General features: G+C 33.3%; 1 protein-coding gene across 2 annotated transcripts in view; it reads right to left on the bottom strand.

Annotated features, from left to right (window-relative positions):
* The window catches only part of vti1a (vesicle transport through interaction with t-SNAREs 1A), a 325999-nt gene that overhangs the window by 205401 nt on the left and 105260 nt on the right, over window positions 1–15338 (bottom strand). For both annotated transcript variants that reach the window (XM_059947840.1, XM_059947839.1), the window contains exon 5: window positions 11348–11432. In XM_059947840.1, the coding sequence (XP_059803823.1) occupies window positions 11348–11432 (85 nt within the window). The remainder of the gene's footprint in view (window positions 1–11347; window positions 11433–15338) is intronic.

Here is a 15338-nt window from a genome sequence, read left to right as displayed (position 1 = left end):
TTTAGTAACTTTGCTTCTTTATTAGATCTGACTTGAAACATGAAGCAGTTCAAAGTTAAAGATGAAAAGCCCCAGCCATAAGAATGACTAGAGATCTAAACATTTCTCGTTCTGAATTGTCTAAATGACGGCGATTAATGTCGGCTTTACATATGCTTCAGATTTTCATCTACAATACTGGTACATATATAAAATACTTCTTTCTAAATTATATGTTACATCTTTTACATTGATATTTTATGTATTTTGCGGGTGTGAAGTTTGATCTTAATAATTATAATCTATCATGAAATACCAATCATATTTTTTCAACATAATTACATAAATTGTTGCATCTCACTCAAATAAACTTGAAACAAGTCCATTTAAACCATTTCTGCCAAGTGGATTCTACTTTACACTTAATTCACAGTTTCAAGAATATTTATTCCAGGATATCATGTTAAGTTTTGTATGGAAAATAAGAAATGTGACATCTTGTACACTGTAGGTCCCAAAGAGAGAAAACAAATTTAGCAGAGAAATAAATCTTATTACATGGAAGACCGGTAGTATTTCCAATTTCCTGTGCCACAGGCTTTGTAATTGTGGCTGGTGGTGGCTTTATTTCCCACAGTTGCAAAGAAGATGTACATTCACCACACCAACATACTTTATCCAGCGTAAAGATTTTAATGTGATATTAATAATATGTAATTGGTTGCAAAGAGATTATGCAAAAATAAAGACAAACAGGTAATATACAAACACACTGTGAGTGCAATTATTCAAAACTCTTACTATATCGTTTATGAAATGTTATTATTTATCTCAAGTCATATCATTTATCAAAAAAAAACCTAAATTCTAAATATCTATCGAAAGAAGGTTACTTTACATTGCAAAAAAGCAGCTCAATAATTTATTAGTGTAGTTGATGAGTAGCATTCGGTATAACAGAGCAAGCTGGAACTTTCATGTCTGCTCATCTTATTTTATTTGGCATACAAAGATGTCATATTAACTACCGTAAATGGGTGGGTCAGTTAATCAAAGTTAATAATTTGATCATTACTGACTTTGACTTGAAGTTATATGAAGTTACAGCATATACTACTTACAAGCTAACATTAAAGGTACTATTGGTCATAAAGAGAATCCTACAACAATTCTCTTTTATATAAAAATGTCTCCTCATCAAATTTTGTAATAAAGGAAAACAATATGTAAAATTTATGGTTAAGACCTATATATGCTGAAAGATACTTTTTATTAGAAACAGTGCCACAGTCAAATACAAATAAACAAAAAAAAACAAAATACAAAGACATCGAACACATTGGCATCAAAAATCCAGTGCAAACACATTTTATTTGCTTGTTTCGAGGCACAAATCATGAAAACTGAGAAATGTACTAAAGAACATAGCAAAAGATTCAAAGCCTATATTGACCACTGGTGTTCTCAGAATATTCCGCTCCAATTTAGAAGCAGCAAAAAACAGCACAGCTCCTGGGTTGTCTATCTGTTTTGACCCACCCACATTTCTCCCCAACATTCAATTCTTCCTCCTGAAAGACTGCATTGACCACTGCATATTCCCTGTTAACGAGACAAAGTCGGCACTATTCTAACACTGGTTTCTTTGTAAGCATATAGAAAATGACCTACTGACACTACACAAAGATAGTAATTATTGAATTACACAGTCTGTCATTGTCGTTTTTGTCACACCTCTAACAGGTGCCATTAACAGAACTGCCAAATTATAATAATCTTTTCAAGCCCTCTGTGGTCCTAATAATGCCTTTTTCCTGCCCACATAATCAATGTGTGAACAGTAAACCATTTATATTGTTACTAAATATAGGGAACTGAAAGCTTTGACTTGTAGCTTGTTAAGATTGAAGAGCATTTACTATAACATTTACCATAAAAATGGTTTACAGTGCAGGATAATAACATACATTACAAAGCACTTAATATCAATAGCAAGAGATGGAAACATGAACATCAGTTGCACTTATTTCTAATATAAAATAGCTCATAATTTATTTTATGGAATTACATTATATTGTGTGGTACATTTTTAGTCAAAAAAGAATTCTTACTTTATTTCAGATTTCCTAGATATCAGTATTAAAAGATATAAAATGCCTTGAATACAATTTCTTATCTTAGGTTATATTTTTGGATTAAATCAGGTAACTGGCAACAACAATAAAGGAGAGAGAGAGAGAGAGAGAGAGTGTGTGTGTGTGTGTGTGTGTGTGTGTGTGTGTGTGTGTGTGTGTGTGTGTGTGTGTATATATATATATAGATATAGATATAGATATTCCAAAAAAAGACATGGAACATGCTCAAAGACCTTAATTCTCTGCACCTACTGCATATTTGCATTTACCAGTCTAAAATTGCAGCACATCCTTGTATTTACTATTTCAAAATTACAATGTAATGGCAGTAATTGTATGGCAGGCTTCTTTTAAATGGATTTTTGGGTTTACTTTATCTTAAAATCTAATTTCATTTTGATACAAGGAAAAAAGGTCTCCTGAAAGTTGTACATCACATAAAATATATATTCCTTATATAATCTACAGTATATGCATTGGTGCACAGATTCACATGAGCGTATGTAAACTCACACAAAAATGTACTGTTTCCTTCATGACATAAACAATGTTCTATTTTGGCCTGTTACTACACTTTAATATTAAGAATATTATTCACATTATTCACTTATTATTCACAATATTATTCACTTTTCTGCAAACATGATTCTATGATAACTCCCAAGGAAATACAGCTCAGTTTTCTTGTATGAATTAAGGTAAGGTGGGGTAGGTGTGAAGTACAACAGAGGAAATATCAAAAAAATAAGATTATTGTTTCATTTCCTTTCAATGGATCAACAGCAAACTACAAAGCCTTCCGCTTAAATTATATTTTTAATTATATTTGTTCTGTACACTATTCCTTAAATTAATTAGTATTGTTAATAACTTATAATAAATAATTTGACTGCTTCTATGAAATAAAGACTGAACAGACTGGTGATATCTATTTTAATAGAATTTTCATTCCTGACCATAGCATAACTTTTTTTTTACTGAAAACTCTACTAGTTTTTGTTTAAAAAAAGAAATAGACAAATGTTAAGTAGACAAGCAAAGAGACAATCATTTAACTGCATTACTTCATGAGCTGATGTTGCATTCAATATACTTGCCATATAATGTGAATTGAAACAAAAATAAGTTCCATCTTTCAGTCCAAATCATTCCTATATAATATACATTTTAAACCTACTCTTCTGGATCTTAAGGAAATCCGATTTCTCACATAAATATTAACACTAAGTATTTGAATACTATTAAAGGAAGAATATGCAATATAAACTTTTCTTCCCATGTTTGTTCATAAAAATCAGTCAATGTACAGTTAATAAAGATAGCTTTCAGAACACAACTGAACTAACAACAGCTCTCATTTTGTTTGCTCCTGACTTTCCTATGTTTAACGTTTCAAATTATTGACTAGATTATGACTGAATTAACATAAAACTGCTGAATTATGCACTAGTCAAGCAAAAAGGATGCCTGAGAAAGGACTGAAATTTACAAACAGCTCAAGAGCACAGCCTACCTGTGTTACCCTAAATATGTCATTTTAAATTGAATCTCTAACAACCACCCATTCATTAGAATTGTCATCCAAAATAAAGTTCATCATGGATTCTGAACACTTTTTGTTCCTATAATTTACCTAACAATTATGATTATTAATTCACCCTATAAATAAATCAATCAACCGATTTTTCTTTGAGTTGAACGACGTTTTTTACATCCATAATTTATAAGTGACAATGCCTTCATCTGAACTTCACCTCTTAACAAATCTGTCAGCTCTTCAAAGTTCAACAAAAGCAACTTCCTGAGGTTCCACTTCTGCCCTTTGTTTTCCACTTCCTTTTGCAGATTGTATTAAACAAAATTTAACTACATTTGGAGTGTCACAGAACGGTCATCACATCTGTTGTTTTCCTCTCAGCAAATGGAATTATTTCAATGCATATTTTATAAGTTACAAACAAAAGACATCACAGCACTTGATTGATTCCCATCATTCAAAATGCCACTTTTTGTTAATACTGGCGATTTTCAGGGTAATGCAAAATAAAACTAAATTTTAGATTATTCACAAAACATAGTAATCATTAAAATAAATTATATATGCCTTAAAGTTCTGAATTGTGTCTCAAGTCTTCCAATTGTGTTAGATTTAAACAGAATTACTTTTTATTTACTAAAATTTGATTAAATTCCTTCTTTCTGATAAAAGCTTCAGTGTTTTCTGACAATATATTTAACACTGCAACAATGACTTTAAAGCATTATTTTCACTATACATCAAGAAGTTGAGTCCACATTAATAAGATTCAGAAGTATAAAACTGCAGAAATTCTCCATAATCAATCTTGAATTCAAATAAAATAATTAATTGTCACAACATTTAACAGAAAGATCAAACACATAACCATGTATTGCTGGTTAATTTATCACAGGGATGCACTGCAATGTATTTAAGTTCAAAAATACATTAAAAACATTTGTAATTTATGAGGAAATATAATTATTAACAGAACAAAACAGTTTTATTTATGGAATTCTGCTAGAACGGTGTTGAGCTCAATAATATACAATTACATTGCAGGGATAGGGTTGGTTGAGGGTGGACATTCAACCAACCTATCATAATGATTGAAACAATATAAGCAAACCACTGGATCAGAAAGGTTTCAGATACCAATTAAGTTATTTAACAAAATTATTCTCAAAAGAAATTGTTATTAATCAAGAAATAGTTGCATTTAAAATTCAATTAATTTCTGATTTGCAGATTAACACAAAACGTGCACCTGGAATTTAAAAATTTAGTGTTTAATCTAACTTTGTAGGATTGGATTGCGAGATTTCATCATTTATTAGCCGTAGTTGACGATATCCAAACAGCGAGTAAAGGTCAATTTCATCTAAATAAGAACATGCTTTTTTCTGAAAATTTCAGTATTTTTAAAAAAATATTAGAATTTTAAAGTATAACTATCCTTATTGTACGTCGAATGAGCAAAATAAAATTGCAATAGCAACTGGTAAAAAAGTGAACGTGTGTGTAGAAATGTTAATCCTCATTTTTATCTACCTTAATTGCATATATATTTTAGTCATATTTATATTAAATACATTAAGTTGGAATAGCATTGCATTTTAGTAAAAACACTGAAGAGGTGGGAACATCTGTAAATATTGAAACTGCAATTATTTAAAAAGTGCAGCATGTTTGAACCATAATAACTTAATGCTACCTAGCAATCTTTTCAGACATTAATATATATAATTTCACTTAAGAAGTACTCAAAGCAGTATGTTAAATAACTGAAACATTAAATAACTGGTCTTTTAAGACACAAGTATTAAATCTTTTTGGGGGGCATAAATGATGCTCAGCTGTCACAAGGCTTGGAGACATCTGTTTTCTCTAATTACCAATGCTCTTCTCTTTTTGAGGAGTTTTTCAAAGAAAACCAAAAACAAACTATTGAATTCTCTTAAAGCCCTGTTCTTTTAGGTTTCTGCTGGCCATATCATGGCGAAGATCATTGCATGTTGAGCTGGCCATTGTGTAGATTGTGTGCTTTGTTTGGGGGATAAATTGGGGTTTGGGCCTTAGCTACCGTAGTTCAAGCGTAAAATACTTTGCCATCACACCGCATACTGTTGCCAGCGACCCTCTAAATCCTCGAACCAACTGTGTCCTTTAGTGTCACAACAAATAATGCTGATTTATTACAATGTGCAAGTTTCTACTGATTAAAATAAGCCACAAGCACGTGGTTTTGGAATTAGCACATTTAGAAGCCTGTTTCCCACATCCTATTTTGCGCTAGTGCGGCTGATCCCTGCAATTCTACGCGGGTGCAATTTTAATGACTGCTATGTTTTTGATGTTTCGATGAAAACGCTGCTAGGTGTTTGTGGCAGCACTAGATACCGAGCCTGAATTGCTGTGATTGGAACGCTGTGACACTAGCTCTGTTTACGATATCATCGGTGTCATTTTCCTTTTAACGATAAGACACTTCCCTGACAAGGCTCGATTAGGGAAAAAATTATTATTACATTCACTTTTTTCAGACAGGATAGCGAGATAAACAGGAGAGAGCCTTAGGGGAGAAAAAAGGTGAAGATACCAGAAAAGCAAATAAAAAAATCTTTGCTGCTGTCAAACTATTTAATTAATAGAAAAATATCCAGAATATTATATCCATCTTCAGTAATATGGATTCTTTTTTTTATGACTTTTATTACTACTAACCTACTGATTTTGTAGTTTTGCATTTTACATTCATTTGACTTTGATTAAATTACTTCTGCACTGTGCATATTTCACAAAATAATATGAAATATTCTTTATCACACAATAGCAGATGCAAGATTAGTTTCCTCAGTGCTGATTTTTCTCAAGAATAAAGATGGTTAAGTAGCTAACAAGATACAGCACTTTCTTCAAGTACTCCAGCTTCCGTGTTAATAATAGCAAAGCTGTGAGTGAGCCAAAATACACAATATATCCCATTCAAGAAGGCTAAATGTACATATATTGGCATCATTATTCATCCTACAGGGAGTTCCAAATTCACGACAATAAAATAATTAAGTCACTTTACATCCAAGAACACTGAAGTTAACACTACCAACTTTCAGGATCTCTTGCAGAAGCTATTAAATACTTTTGAATGTTTTGCATTAAAAGGCGAGTAAAAATTACAGCACCAGCCACAGGTTATTTTCAGCAATGCTCGATTAGAATCACGAGGTAGTGTTAATTGTTACACTCTGTCCATCCAGGACAATTATTGTTAGAATAACCATATCAGATTCTCCAGTTTTGCTCCTGTTGACTAAAACATCAATAGTTAAGTTACCAGAGGGTAGGGAGAGATCATAGTGCAATGGTTACAGGAGTACTTGAATACCCATCGTCTGGCACAGCAAGATCTCAAAGTCTCCAATAGGCTTCAAACAGAAGTGATTATTTTTTTTTCCAAGACCTTCCGCTTTCCAGTGAAGCTGTAACCATGACTTTTTTCTGCCTAATGCCATAGAAAAAAAAATCAAAACAGGCTAAACAAATTGATGTACTCTTTAATATAGTCACTGCATCATCATAGGATCTTGTGTCTCGCTTGCTGACAAGTTGAGCTCTGTGTACCATACATCTATCACTTTGTTGGCAACTTCAATGCTTCAGGAAAAAAAAGGCCTCTCAATTGAGATATTGGCACCTTTGATTGACATAGCCTAATCAGCTTATCTGCACATTAATAAAGCTGATGGCCTGCAGTGTTGGTCTTGTAACCAGGCTCAATGAACTTACAGGAGCAAAAAGCCTCTAGGGCTAACCTAATGGTACCAGAAGCCATTTACTGCTGAATGCTTCCAGGAATAGTAGAGCACAGCAGCACCAAAGCTTAAATGTGAAATCTCTCTATCTTTTGAGAGGTTTTTTATTTCCTAAACTAAAATATTTCTTCTGTTTGGATTATGTTACATCCAACGTATGTATTAACACAAAGCTCCATTTAATTGTCCAGACTTACATACAAGTACTTAATCCAATGTTTCCATTCTTAGTTACTTGCAACAGCATTGCACAGCAGTGATGACTAATGGACAATATATGCTTAGAAATGTAAACTATTGCCTGAGGTTCTGATGACATTACACGAATGAAACAAATCACAAGGATGTATCTCGGTTGATATCAGCAGAGTCTGGTCACTTTACACAAGATTCTTGCATTTCCTATAAAAAGAAATGCCCCTTCAAAGTAAAGGCATAAATTTGAAAAGCACAAACCAAACATGATGCATTCCTAAGATTTATTTCAACTATTCCACTGTTTGTAATTAATCTGTAACTTTAGTATCCAACTACAAACAATTTACGAACCTAACTCTGAAATGCAATTCTACTAGTGCAAATTCCTACAATGGTTATTTTGTGCTGAAACAAACTAAATGTTTTCTACTTTTAAAAATCAAAATTATACACCAAAAGAGGAGTGTAAATTGTGGTGGTATGGAGTTGTCTATTTTAAAGGTTGCTATTCATATTCAATTAATGCACAGGTGTCATTACATGATTACTTTAGTTAAATGGTTAATTTTAAAATGCCTTACATTTCTAGTTTCTACTATTGCTACATGTTTAAAATCTTTTCATTTTTCTGGATTGAGCAGTTCTGCCATTATTCTTTTCACCTCTCCTGCAGCCCCTCATACTTATCCAAATGCTGTCCTTTGGCAACACTGACCAACCACTGTGAAAATTTGCACACATACTATACCTCTTGTTCTCCAACATCACTCTTGAGCACCCTGACCTTCTATGACTTGTCTAACTGACGTTCATCTCTCTGTATGAATTTCAACCAAATGAAGATTAAGAAGACCCAAACAATTCCCTTTCACCCTGCCCCAGACTTTGCCACCTTGTCTTCTAAGTGGCCACTGTCTGGGGCTAAAATTATACCAATTACAAACTCAGAGTCAAATGTTACCCAGAAATGACTTTTAGGCTAAATATCCACACCATTACTAAAGCAACTTCATAATATTACTTGTTCTCACCCTACACCTTTTACACTAGAATCTGTCATCCATGTCAACACTGAACACCCAGTTTCATCTCCCATCAGTATCATATCATCATATGCAACATCTGTATATATGCCCCAAGTCACAGGCAGCTGCACTCACAAATAACCCAGACAGACATTGAACTACACTGTCTCCCAGCAAACCAATAATGCTTATTCTTGATTTCAAATATCTACACATCCTCTTCCCTTCCTTGGTTCTGCAATTTTCTCTAGAGCCATAACTCTATGAGATACACTCTACTCCATTCTACTCATGCCCATTCCCAATTTTAGTTGCCCCTTCATTAATTGAAGTACTGTCTGCTATTGAGCTTCTAGATTTGAAATTGCATTCACCCACTCCGGAGAACTTTTCCCTCTGGGAAAACAATCACTGGTCATCGCTCTCTCATTGTCAAGAATATACATTACCTAGTTTCTTATCACAAAACAAACAAAAACAATTGCAAACAGTCTTTAAAACAGATTGCATTTGAGTGTCTTTTTGATGCAATTTATTATGGCTTGCAAATTTCAAGCTTCAATCAGTGTAGAAAAATACAAGCAATAAACAGACATTAGTTGATATGCAATTAACATTAGTTCAATCAATAAATGTTGCATTCTACCCAAAAAGGTAGAAATTGTATTTATTTTATCCAGAAAAAAAAGAGCAGAGAAATACATGGTTTTAATTCAGTCTCAAGGTTCTGACATGATCAAAACCCCTCAATTCAATTGCTGCCTTTTATCGGACCATCAGCCATCTATTAACCTATATACAGAAGTGTCACATCTCTCTAAAACAGGGTGGTTGATTTCTCAGTAAAACTAACTGCTTATTATCCAGGGTCTGGTATAATGAATGCTTGTAAAACTCTGTCAGCTAGTCACGTAACACAGCCACACAAAATTGCAGTGAAACCCACTGACAACTGCTAACTGAAGATGCAAACTTCAACAGGAATATTCTAAAAGCTCCAAAAATGGCAAAAAAAAAGAGCTGATAAATGCTTCAATAAAACTCTTTAAAAAAAGAAACTTCAACTATACTGAGATTTTGATAAGCATTATTATTGAGTTTTGTGGTGCATTTCACCAGTAGAGGTAGATGATAGATCATGTGCTTTTTCATTTTCCTTACTAATATATTTTTCTTTGTCTCCTTTGTTGAGTTTAATCTCCAGAGATGCTCCACCTGTCAATACTTTGTCAAACGCCAAATGACCATTATGAGAGCCTCGCTGGCAAATGTCCATCGCTATTCCACTACATGGACATCTACTCCAAGCCAAATGTTGTCAACAAACGCAAGAATCCATACGAGCTATTGGATAGCTCTGATACGCAGGAATTCTGTTTTATTTTATCTTCCGGACACTTACTGAAGAGAGCTGCTGCTAAGTTTGACAAATCCAACTCAACCTGGGCATTACCACATTGGTCTGTATTTCATAACAATATGCTTTGCTACATACTGCTTTTACCAACCATACTCTACATAATGCCAAAACAGAAAGTCAAAATAGTTGTTAATTAGAACTTTATCGAGTTTGGCACTGAAGAAACCTTAATACTATTAGATCTCAGCTCTTAAGCACACTTGTTTTCAATGAGTGCATAAACAGAATCCTCTGGATCCTTCTAAATTCTTTTTCACTGAATTAACCACAGTAAATTTTTATTCAATAGCTGTAGTTTGCTCTTATCCTGAATGATCCCAAAAGATTTATACATTTTTTCTGTTGGATCTGCTCTCTTGGTGCCTTATTTCATCTCTGAATAGACAACCACCTACTTCCTTGTTTTTCTTTCAGTTAAGGTCTTCCTTACAGTGTCTCTTTTGGTTGTACCACCTTTTGATGAGATTTCCATCTACAACTTTCATCAATGTCTCTGAGTTTATTCTGTCCCAATATTTTGATATTGTTTTTAGCCTTCTACCTGCCTTTTTCCCCTTTACAACTCATAGTATTTTGCATTTCCCCATGTTCTTATTGGTTTAATTTCTCTCTCTCTCTCTCTCTCTCTCTCTCTCTCTCTCTCTCTCCATGAGATGTATCTCTCCTTTGCTGAAGTGAATTTGAAGCCTGATTATAGGTATAGTGTTGCAGAATTGGTCCACCTGACCTCAAGTTTGAACCACACAATTTAACTTCCTCTTAAAAATATGGAACGTACATAAAACTATATTATTTCTCAGAAGTTGAACCAGAAAACAATGAAAAAATTGCTCAGTAATAAATGCTTACACAAAAATAAATCACCAAAGTAAATATGATTTACTTTTATATTAACTAATTGTTTCCTCATTAAAGTGTGTGCAGAGAAATTAAAGTTAAGGACGACGTAAGAACGAAGATTATAAATGTGATAATTCCCTCAGATCTGATATATTCCATATGGAATTTCAGTTTCTGCAAATACCTTGTAATTAATAAGTAAAAATATTTCACTACATATTATTTTGATGGATAAACTTGGCATATTGCTTTTGTACAGATATTTAAGGAAAACAAAGAAACATCTGATCATTTTGTCAATGTATGAGCTACATTTACAATTGATGTCTTTCCACGTGCCTCATCATGAAGTATACAAGAAATGTCATGATCAGTACAATGCATAAGGCAGATAATTTGCTCCCTCTCAAGATCCTTACCAGTTTCAACAGTCAGTTGATATCCAGCCTCCAATCTCCGTGTTGACCTTTCCAGCCGCTCTGTATTATCCAACAAGCGTGCTCTCTGAAACAAAATCAGAGATGATTATAGACACTTAAGCACCAAGTACAATTATATTTAATTTACAGAAAAGTAACCATAAAGGGAAAATTTGCCAAATTTTGAATTCAGGCAGTGAAATAGTTTTTAGAAAAAGCTGAGTTCAGCAAAAAAAAAGAGAAATAAAACATATTTTTAAAACTGTTCAGATAATTTATTATCCTCAAGAAACTAATATTTCCAATAGAAGCCAAAAGATCCAAGCGCTATTTTCAAAAAATGAGAGAGAAGGATGAGAGAAGGAAAAACATTTTTCCTTAAATTAGAATTTAATTGAGGCTAAAGTCTAAATATCATATACTTAAAACATAAACAAACATCTGATCACCATGCCAAAGACACAAAATAGAATTGTGCAGGAAGACTCTTGATAATTAGTGAAAAATAGGTATTGAAAATATACGCAGCTAATATAAGTTTCAAATTAATATTTTCTTTTATTGAACTAAATAAAGTTGGATTTTTAAAGAAACAAAGACTAGCGTCATAAAGACTAATTTAACTAAAATTAATTCTGAGCAATGTGAACATGATGCAAGATTTTTTTCCATCTGAACCATCATGCTTTACGCATTTGTATTTATGGATTAGAACAATTTCAAATACCAATATGAAGTATTATCGTTACACACAAAATTCAGTTTCATTATGTGTTCAAATTTCCAAAAAGTTTGTTTCAATGATCTTTTACCTACAGAAGATAAATGCCACATTTTGGAGATAAGACTAGTGCAAGATTTAGATTTGCTATTTTTTTTTATTGATTATTGCAATACATTGCTGTTTGAGAACAATCATGTGATAGTTTTGATCTTTAATAGTTTTTACTTGCATTTTTTCTAACCTGTCTTATTATGAGATCCTACAGAATTTCACTTGGGATTTTGTGCTCATTACAGCAAAATGTGAATGCCAGGAGTCTTATTTAAACTGATGTTCTGTTGAATAATTAGGCTCCAATAGTGTGCCACACAAGTTGAAATAAATAGCTGTATAATAAGTGGAATTTCAGATAAGCAGAGCTGCAGCACAATTATCATATCTTATACAAAAAGCATCTGCAACATCTTATTTTTATTGTTACTGCATCATTAGCATACATGGGCTTTTTACCACAATGCTAAAAATGAAAAAAAAAACCTTTAATCAGGATGTAATTCCCATGAATTTGAATTTTAGAATTGAAGTTCATTTCCACAAGAAAACCAAAAATGTCAGAAGAATCACAGAAGCCATATCTTGATTAATACTCTTCAGAAAACACCTGTATTTGCATATTGCAAAAGTGCCATATATTACCTTTAAATGATTAGATCTAGATCCACATACTGTAGCTAAATATCACAATCTAACTAAAGAAATATGGAAAAGTGCTGAAACACTGAAGGAAAGCTTTATTATGTTCTTTTCGCTCTACACTGGACATGAAAAAGTTTAGAACTTGTGTTCAGTTCATTAACAATTTTTTTGTGGAGAAATACTAAGGCACGAGAAAAGAGGCAAGGTTTTCAGATAAAGGACAGGATTCCCACTTGCAATGTTGTTTCCTATACTTTACACCCATCAACTCTTTTCTTCGGAGAATTTTAATCCCATATTCTTTCAGGGAAAAATAGGCTAGACCCTGGTTTGTCATCCAAGTTCTATTCATGCTGTCAAAAGGCATACAAACTAATCACATGGAAAAAAAACAAGAGGGGCTACCACATTTCAAGACCATTTTTAAGTTTGACAGTCAGAAAGCTTCACCAAGAACTTTCTTCCCTGACAGATGTCACTTAAAATTGGAGAAATACTTTCTAATAAAAATGGTGCCATATGAACAATCTGAATCATGTCCATAGAAGTGAGTTGCCTTGCTCTAATGAGCCCCTATGGATCTCCCTGATGCAGCTGTATTGACATGCTCACTTAAGCTAATACACCTAGACCAAGATGCCTTGGTGCCTTGAGCACTGACAGTCTGGGATACTGACAGTGTATCTTGCTTCAATCTTCAAAGAAGAAGTGATTAGAATGTTATCATTACCATTCGAAACGTGATTTTCCTATTCCCTCCTGGCAGAGGTGACATATCTGTGAGATGTGGCCAGCAGATCGCAGCAGCTAAAACCACTTCAAAGCTTCCCTTGAATTTTTTTTCGAAATCATTAGAACAATGTGTTCAGATCAACGCAGATAGGACCTGATGTGAAGGTCAGGCACATTGCAATAACAATCTATACTAATTAATCTGGTTCTTCAAATAGTGGGTATACTTGTTTCGGATAAATTATACTGATTATATGTTATTTTTGTGTTCTGTAAGGTAAAGAAATCCTGTAGGGTTTTTATGCGGTTCTCAGAAAAAAAATTAACAGCTGACAGAAAACACCAATATTTTCCAAACAAACACAGATACCTAACAACAAACAAAGATGCACTCACCTCTTCACGCAATTTTATCAACTGTGAACGCACAGAAAGATGAAAAGGAAAGAAATGGCAGGGATGAAACATCTGTCATACAGTTGGGTATAACATTAACTATGACAATTTATCTGTTTACATACTTCGTATTAAGAAATCATAGAAGAACCTCTTTAAAGACCCTAAAAAGGCTCATGCAAAGAGAATTTTCAAAACCACATTTTGAAAGAACAAAGATTAGTTTTCCCTTTGTCAACACAGACTGTTACAATCATTTGCCTCTTATTTAGTACGTGAGAGGTATGTTTGTTGCAATCTTCAAAGAGAGAAAGAGGGGCTTCATGGCAATGATTTTAAAGAGGCAAAGAGAAAATGAAGCATTATTTTAGGGTGATAATGTGGAAGCCTAATTACAATTATCTATTTAATGGTTACAATTAAGACAAAGCCAATGTGAATACACATTAATAAAAAAAAGTTACACGAACGAAGCTAAGTGGAATAATTTTGATATGAATTTTAATTCTTTAATTCCTTGAGGAAAAAAAGTTTCTTTTTAAAAAACATTTTAACAGAACACAAAACTAAAACAGGAAAACGACTGTATGTATGTGAAACAGATAGTAAAAGTGAAAGGAAATAAGTATCATATCTCAAGTTATTTTTGGTAAGCTACCTTTTAAAAATAATAATATTGTTAGTCCATTAACAGTAGCACTAGTCAATAATATGGTTGTCAAAGTGTCCATTGCTTTGATAATAGTTAAGTCCTTTTTTTAAGTCAACATTTCAAAATGGCCAGAAAGCTCAATGGGCCAAAGTGCACAACTAAGAAGTGAGAAGATCGGCTTTCTGGTCATCACCACGAGTACTATGAAGCATGGCGCAGCTGCATCATAATAGAATCCAAACAAAATGCACTCTATCTTGTTTGTGCTGCCTGGCTGATTTTAAACCTTCTCCATGGATTTGAGGACGATTTTGCAATGGGCTTTAGGTTTTGTTTTGTACCATGCCGAAGTACGCATTGATTCATATTAACAAAAACGTATTCAACTGGACAACGCTATACAGGAAGCGCTATACCATCTGAAATTTCCCGATTACATTTTGCATTTCCTTCATTATCATCATTAAGAAGAGTATCCTGCCATTTCAGTTATGATAATCATGGGCTTTTCAAACAAAGATTTTCAATATTGTATTCGATACAAGTAGTAATCTGTTCTTTGTAACCTGAAAAATCTGGTACGCGCTGGTTTGAGCCGGCAGAATCTCTAGTGGCCAGACTGCTGCTGTGACTGAAATCGAAACTGCGCCACAGTATGTGAAGACCACGTGACGCACAAAACTACAGAATTATGAAAAGCGATAACGCCAATTCCTTCTCTGCCTGCATACAGATAACGAATAAATGCTGAACTCTATTAAATGTCCTTTACACATTATCGCTAGGTGAAC

The sequence above is a fragment of the Hypanus sabinus genome, chromosome 22 (genome assembly GCF_030144855.1).
Source record: "Hypanus sabinus isolate sHypSab1 chromosome 22, sHypSab1.hap1, whole genome shotgun sequence".
In the NCBI taxonomy this organism is placed as follows: domain Eukaryota; kingdom Metazoa; phylum Chordata; class Chondrichthyes; order Myliobatiformes; family Dasyatidae; genus Hypanus; species Hypanus sabinus.
This window is presented reverse-complemented; position numbering and strand designations above follow the sequence as displayed.